Here is an 8,061-nt window from a genome sequence, read left to right as displayed (position 1 = left end):
AGTGGCAGCGCATCGCCTTTACTCGCGGCATCGTCGTTCCGCCCACGATTACAGGGCCCGCCGGCATTGAACTGTCGTCTGCTAAGCAGGACAGGCAGCGGCGGCAAAAACACCCGGCAGGCCGGATAAACCTCCTCGGCGGGCCGCATGTGGCCCGCGGGCCGTAGTTTGAGGACCCCTGTATTAAAGGATGATATGGAATTTGACCCAATTTCAATAGGGATTTCACGTATTTTATTTCAAGCTAGGAAACATATTGCATCCAAATGGATTAACCCCTCACCTCCAGAAATTAGTGAACTAAAAAATAGGATAAATCATATTATCAGATTAGAAAAAGGGGTATATAAAAAACAAGATTTAATGTTTATGGTCGGATACACCTGGAATGACATCAAGGGGGTTATTGTTGGAGAGACCATGACTTATGGGGGAGGGGGGTATTGGCGAGGTCTAATGTTTCATTGTAATGTGTATTGGAATTCCTTAAATGTGGTATGGGTAATATAGCACACCTATATGTGTATAGGATTATAATGTTTATTACAATATTATAGTTATATAAAAGATTTCAAGAATGTGGAATGTTAAGTGTAAGATATAGTAACTGCAAGTTATCAGATGGTAATGGGCAAGCTGAAAGCATATATAGGAGAGATGCATGTATGTCATCCCTATGGTATGTTATCTTATTATTATATGTACTGGTTTCTTGTTTTGTAAAAAAAAAAGATTATGAAAAAAAATCTCAAAAATATATTGGATTAAAAAAAAAGATTAGGAAAAAGGCTTCTCCACTATGTGGGTTCTCTGGTGCTTAACCAAAGCTGATTTATGGTTAAAACATTTCCCACATTCTGAACATGAAAAAGGCTTCTCCCCTGTGTGAGTTCTCTGGTGCTTAACCAAAGCTGATTTATCATTAAAACATTTCCCACATTCTGAACATGAAAAAGGCTTCTCCCCTGTGTGAGTTCTCTGATGCGTAATCAAAGCTGATTTATCATTAAAACATTTCCCACATTCTGAACATGAAAAAGGCTTCTCCCCTGTGTGAGTTCTCTGATGCGTAACCAAAGTTGATTTATCATTAAAACATTTCCCACATGCTGAACATGAAAAAGGCTTCTCCCCTGTGTGAGTTCTCTGGTGCTTAACCAAAGCTGATTTATCACGAAAACATTTTCCACATTCTGAACATGAAAAAGGTTTCTCCCCTGTGTGAGTTCTCTGATGCGTAACCAAAGCTGATTTATCATTAAAACATTTCCCACATTCTGAACATGAAAAAGGCTTCTCCCCTGAGTGAGTTCTGTGGTGCTTAACCAAAGCTGATTTGTCACGAAAACATTTCGCACATTCTGAACATGAAAAAGGCTTCTCCCCTGTGTGAATTCTCTGGTGGTTAACCAAAAATGATTTACGGTTAAAACATTTGCCACATTCTGAACATGAAAAAGGCTTCTCCCCTGTGTGAATTCTCTGGTGCTTAACCAAAGCAGATTTAGTGTTAAAACATTTCCCACATTCGGAACATGAAAAAGGCTTCTCCCCTGTGTGAATTATCTGGTGCGTAACCAAAGCAGATTTATCGTAAAAACATTTCCCACATTCTGAACATGAAAAATGCTTCTCCCCTGTGTGAGTTCTCTCATGTTTGATAAGACTTGAATGCTGTACAAAACATTTCCCGCATTCTGAACATGAAAAAGGCTTCTCTCCTGTGTGGGTTCTCTGGTGGATATTAAGATGTGCTTTGTGGTTGAAAAATTTTTCACATTCTGAACAGGTAAAAGGCTTCTCCCCTGTGTGAATTCTCTTGTGATTAACCAAAGCTGATTTATGGTTAAAACATTTCTCACATTCTGAACAGGAAAAGGGCTTCTCCCCTGTGTGGGTTCTCTGGTGGTTATAAAGATGCGCTTTCCGGTTAAAACATTTCCCACATTCTGAACATGAAAAAGGCTTCTCCCCTATGTGAAGTCTCTGGTGCTTGACAAAATCTGATTTGTGGTTAAAACATTTCCCACATTTTGAACAAAAAAATCTATTGTCCGCTGTGTGTATTTTTTGATGTTTAAGAATAGACTTTTCGAGGGTACAACTATTTCCATTTTCTGAACGTGAAAATGACTTCTTTCCTTTACGAGCAGTTTGTTTTGTAATGCTTATTTTTTTATTTTGATTTTCCTTAGTAGTCGGTAATGAATCAGAAGACAGGAGCTGTTTCATAGGATCAGATGACAGATCTTTGCTGTGAAGGGAAGATGGTATATCTGGAGTAATGGCATTCACTTCAATTGTATCCTGTGGGATTTCAAGATCATCTGATTTAAAAATTGAAGATGTCAGCTGTCCCTCTGATCTCCTGGTACAGTCATCTGCCAAGAAAAAAACAATTATTAATTTTGAATAAAATATCCTTGAAATTTATATTTTTGAACATTTCTACTTAAAACATCTGTAGAAATGACAAGTTATTGACAGAATGACAATTCACAGTCTAATAGAAAACCTCATAGGATGAACCAGTAGAGCGTGGTGTTCAACTGTTTGCTCATTCTGCCTCCAAAATATGGAATAAGAAGCCATCAAACAATGTTATGTAGGCAAAAATGATACCAATAAAAACTTCTTCTCATCCATAAACCAATGCAGCAAAATCCGCTTTCCCAAAGTCAGATCTCCCCCTCACTTCTGAGCCTTGCAGTGCGCCCAAACCACATTTAGCCTCCATGTATTTGGCATTACTATAGTGAGAAGAACCGACATTAATTTACCGTGTGTGTCTCCTGGAGCACAATCTGGGCACTATGTGTTGGGCAATAAAATGGCCAATGGGCAATTTTCACTCTCCACCATTCATTGTGTGCTAATTTCCGGAAAGTGCCTGTGGAGTCAAAATACTCACTACTCCTATAGATTAATTCACTGCGGGTTATAATTTGCAAAATGGAGTCACTTTATGGTGATTTCTACTACTCTGGTTTTCTGCCATTTTGTTATATTAAAGAAGTAGTCCAGTACTTTTTTTCAATTTCGCCAATGTATTTAACCTGTGCCCATAAATCTTTTTGTAATTACCTTCTGCTGTCCTTCTTGCCTGTGAGCGGCAATATCGCTGGCCGCCTACAAGCATTACATGACCCCCGGCTGCAGCCGGCTCTTTCTTCCACTGATATCACGTTAAGTGAGGCGTGGCATCAGTGACGTGGTCCCCACGGTGGATGCTGGGCTGTGGGCAGAGTTACCCCGCGCGTCACACCCAGAATCCACCGCGCGCTTTCACAATGAATGAGGAGAGGGAAAGTGCGTGGTGGATGCCGGGTGTGAGGCATGGGGTAACCCCGCCCACAGCCTAGCATTCACCGCGGGGACCATGTCACTGATGTCACGCCTCACGTGATGTCTGTAGGCGGCCAGTGATAGCGTCACTTACAGGCAAGAAGGACAGCAGAAGGTAATTACAAAAAGACTTATGGGCACAGGGTAAATACATTGGGGGACATTGGGGCAATTATAAAAAGTACTGGACAACTTCTTTAAGGTTTCTGTAAATAGTGTGTCCCATCTCCTTTGGGATCTGCTGCCCCAACGTCTCCATCTGTCACCAGGCGCCACCTTTATCATTCTGCAGGTGGCACTGGTGATGGAGGAGATGTCGGAACCAGAAGCTCTGGACGGCACAGGCTGTGTCCAGCCACTAAGATTAGGTAGCCTGGGACCTGTAGTACCATCCAGTCTGGCAGTATGGGTGTGTGTGCTGTCCAGCTGGAGTAATCTGCTTATTCCAATTGGAAAGCACCACACCCTACTAAAGCTGGAAGCATATTGCCGGAAGCTGCCAGTTACAGCCTTGTTCTCCTCTGGTTCAGTCCTCTGTGCTCAGCTCCCGGCTTGTGGATTTGTTTCTTGTTGTGACCTCGGCCCGTTTACTGACTACTCTTGTGTCTTCTGATCTTGTATTTTCTCTGTCCCCCTTGTTTTGACCCGGTTACCTGACTATTCTTCTTGGGATTAAAGGGTGATGAGCAAGGCAAACCCTGGTATCTGGAAAATGGAGTAGATAGTGCCAAGCCTGTTTGTGGTAGCCATCTTTTGAACTGCCAGGTGACCATGAACAGTGTCCCCAACACATTGTGTCTGCAAACTATTCTAGCAAGATCTGCATTCAAATAGCTAAATGTCGCTCCTTCCCTTCTTAACCTGCCATGTGCCCAGATAGTAGGGTACAACCGTGTATAGGGTATTGTTGGATTCAAGAGAAGTTGGAAAATAATTTGTAAGGTCCATTTGTTTCCTATTATCCTTTGTGAAGAATTCCAAAGTTATCACCATATAAAGTGACACACGTCAGATTAAGAAAATGGTGCCTGATAGGAACACAAAACTGGCTGCAGGAAGGGGTTAAATCAGAGTATTTTGGGCACTAACTACTGTAGTCAAAAACTGTGACTATAGACAATAACACATCTACTGAAATTATCAAACTCAACAGTCTCCATCAGTAAGTAGTGAGTAACTAGTGGTGAAACCTCTCTGAGGTCTAAACAATGATAAGGGCCAATATTTTCTGTGAGATGAGTTTCAAGAAGAAATAGTAGACATTGAAAGAGAACTTTGTATAATAGTGCAGAGCTGAGGTGTCTTAAATTTAGACCTCGGGCATTGGGAAGAGGTAATGGAGACCTTCTTTTAAAGACTAGAGAGTTACAGAGTCACATAACTGAGTCAGGCCGATCCCACCACAATAAAGCTATCATACAAAATGAACCTGTTAAAAAATACAGAATAAAAGATATGTTACATCCTCAACAACAATATATGTATCAGGGAAGAGAACTTCAAATCTAAACCAGAGTCACACTCATTTATGGTGGACCATTGGAGCTACTATGACTCCTGAGCACAAGAGTAGAGAAAGTATTAGCGCCCCCATTTCAGGAGAGATTGTGCAGTAATCTGAATTCCTTAGGATTGAAAAATAATGTAATTTATGACGTTGAGTGAATCCATGAAACCAGGGCCGGAGCCATGCCAACACATCTCCTGCAGGCGTGAATAAATGTATATTACAGCCATCAGCCACGCACAGCTTAGAGATGTATCATGGCACAGGTGTAATGTTTTCTGTATAGTTTATCACATTCCTGTTTGAAGTTAGTTGGTTTAAACAGAAATTGAAAAGTCAGGATAAAGGGAAACTCTGCTGTTATTGTACAGAAATTCACACTTGGCCTCACTGCACATTTAATGTTGTCGATCATAAAAGTGAAGTTTGGCCAGAAAGGCTGGACCTGGTCTTGTAGGGACCATATGAGGACATTCAGCAGCACAGAAGGGAGAGAAGGTAGATTCATCCAATAAGATATCAGGGATCTAGGAAGCCAACAGCATCATTACCCTCCACTTTCTCTTCAACTGATTTTCTAACTTGTCAGCACATTCTAAGTACCCTGCCATTTGGTTTTGTATTTTACAAATCTGGACAGGTAAGGGTCAGCGTCTCCTAATCCCAGGGGGTAGGTGGATCCTCCAGGTTGTAAGTTCTATAGAAAAGGGCTTTCACAATTACACAAAGTAATGTGAACATTTTTGGATGGAGGAAAATGTTGTGGTCACACAATTGTGACACAACCGGACTACACCACCGATAAAGCAGCCACAGCCGGTGACTGAGAAGAATCTTTGACTTCTCTGCATTTAGTGGTTACTACTCACCTGGGTAGTCATATGTAGGAATCTCCTCTTTACACCGCTCATCACCCCTTACATATGTCTCTGTAGTATTAATATGGGTCAGATCTTCACCCTGAAACAAATATTGTAAAAGTCACAGACAGATGGAGAAGTCACATCTATGATCAGCTCTAATCCTGCCATCTCCACCGTTCTCATTACACAAGTATAAAACATATAATACTGGTGGATAAAACAAGACTGAGCACAAGACCTTCACAGCCGTCTATACATCATAGGGGAGATCTCATGACACCTTCTCTCCATCTACCTGATGATCCTGAGGAACATTGGGGTCTTGTTTACAGTCCTGTGGAAGAAGTGGACGGGGACATCTCTCTGGTGTTGTCCTCTTACTGGATAGATCTGGAGGAAACACATACAGGGACTGAATTCATTCTTTACATACAGATAATTATAGGCAGTGTGTATTTAGTCCTGTCTATTACCTGGAGATGTGAGGGGCTGGGGAACCTCCATCATGACGTCCTTGTACAGATCTTTGTGTCCTTCTAAATACTCCCACTCCTCCATGCAGAAATAGACAGCGGCATCCTGACACCTTATAGGAACCTGACACATACAATGATACCGTCATCCCCCGATCCCTTCATAGCGTTACTGTATAATGTCCCAGCATTCCCAGCAGTGTCACCTCTCCAGTCAGCAGCTCAATCATCTTGTAGGCGAGTTCTAGGATCTTCTGGTCATTGATGTCCTCATGTATCAGGGGGTGAGGTGGAGGCCCCGTGATTGGGCTCAGGGGTCTTCCCCATCCCTCAGACACAGGGTCCTGACAGCGCTCACTAGAGGTCTTCTTCACTACTGTGTAATCCTGGTTATGGAGAGACACATTAATAAATCTCCCTCCAGACATATTCAGAGTCCTCACCTCTCCAGTTCTGTCCATCTGTTATTCCCATAGATAAGAATGATGTAATGTGACGTCATCAGAATCTCTCACCTCTCCAGTAAGCCGGAAGAGGATCTCTAGGGTGAGGTGGAATATCCTCTCCGCCATCTTCTTTCTGTCTCTATCCATTCTTCTCTAGGAAAATTATATAGATAAATTATTAGTATCTCATATTGTGGGAATCTGAGTGGATTGAAGATGAGTTGGTGTAAAATATTTACAATTCTGTGTAATAATAAAATTAATAGTAAGTGAATAATAGGTGCTCACTGCTTGTGGTGCTCAGGAGTAAAATAGTGAAACAGTCAAAAAATATATATATATTCCAGCAAACAAATTATCATGAAAATGATTTTTTTATTATGCAATGAAGCAAAGAAAGTTTTCTTAATTTTGATAGACCCCTAATGAAATCAGATATTTCCAACGTTTCGGCCTATCATAGGCCTTTCTCAAGGTGTCTGGTGTCTAGTGGGTCCCAGTCTGCGGCAGAGCGGCATCTGTGTGTATCGCCCAAAAACATTAATAGCATTGTGATGCCGGTATAAAGCAATAATGTGGTAGAGCACTTCATACATCTTCAGGTCACACAGAGATACCGATGTGCTATCAGTTGGGATTATGGAAGTTATAAAATAATTCAGGTAATTTAACAATATAAAGAACGTAACAGTCTTTATACAGCCAATAAAATATGTTAATGGTTTATTTGTATACTGTATATATTATCTATCATCTATCTATCATCTATTATCTATCTATTATCTATCTATTATCTACCGTCGATCTATTATCTATATATCATCTATCTATCTATTATCTATATCTCTATCATCTATTTAACTATCTATTATCTATCCATTTACCTATTATCTATCTATTATCTATCATCCATCTATTATCTATCTAATATCTATCATATTATTTATGTATCTATTATCTATCTATTATCTATCTATCTATATCATCTATCTATTCTCTATCTATCAATTATCTATCATCTATCTATTTATCATCTATCATCTATCTATCCATATATCTATCTATAATCTATCATCTATCTATCATCTCTCTATTATCTATCATCTATGTATTTATCATATATCTATTATCTATCATCTATATATTATATATCTATTTTCTATCTATTATCTATCTATCCATATATATAATATATGTATTATCTATCTATCTATCTATCATATATCTACACATATATATCTACATATATATATATATATATATATATATATATATATATATATATATATATATATATGCAAAAGACACCAAGGATATAGCCACATATATATAAGGGTTTTTCAGCAAGGACCAGTTGGTCAGTGTAAAATACCCATAGTATCACAAGTTGTGTGCTATATGGACATGCAATATGAATGGCAGACCAT

The 8,061-nt window shown here is 39.8% G+C and overlaps 2 protein-coding genes across 2 annotated transcripts in view; both read right to left on the bottom strand.

Moving 5' to 3' along the window:
* Nucleotides 1-290: 290 nt before the first annotated feature.
* The window catches only part of LOC141212747 (uncharacterized), a 55,568-nt gene continuing 47,797 nt past the window's right edge, over nt 291-8,061 (bottom strand). The window contains exon 8 of the mRNA XM_073665058.1: nt 291-2,003. Within this exon, the coding sequence (XP_073521159.1) occupies nt 778-2,003 (1,226 nt within the window). The 3' untranslated portion in view covers nt 291-777. The remainder of the gene's footprint in view (nt 2,004-8,061) is intronic.
* The window catches only part of LOC141212722 (uncharacterized), a 33,361-nt gene continuing 31,013 nt past the window's right edge, over nt 5,714-8,061 (bottom strand). The window contains exons 3-6 of the mRNA XM_073665030.1: nt 6,395-6,574; nt 6,189-6,312; nt 6,011-6,105; nt 5,714-5,812 (exon numbers count right to left, since the gene is read on the bottom strand). Coding sequence (XP_073521131.1) covers nt 5,714-5,812; nt 6,011-6,105; nt 6,189-6,312; nt 6,395-6,574 — 498 coding nt within the window. The remainder of the gene's footprint in view (nt 5,813-6,010; nt 6,106-6,188; nt 6,313-6,394; nt 6,575-8,061) is intronic.

The sequence above is a fragment of the Phyllobates terribilis genome, unplaced genomic scaffold (genome assembly GCF_046119375.1).
Source record: "Phyllobates terribilis strain yellow unplaced genomic scaffold, ASM4611937v1 Scaffold_183__1_contigs__length_3771566, whole genome shotgun sequence".
NCBI classification, from domain to species: Eukaryota; Metazoa; Chordata; class Amphibia; order Anura; family Dendrobatidae; genus Phyllobates; species Phyllobates terribilis.
Note: the sequence above shows the minus strand (reverse complement) of the source record. Positions and strands in the feature narration are given on the sequence as shown.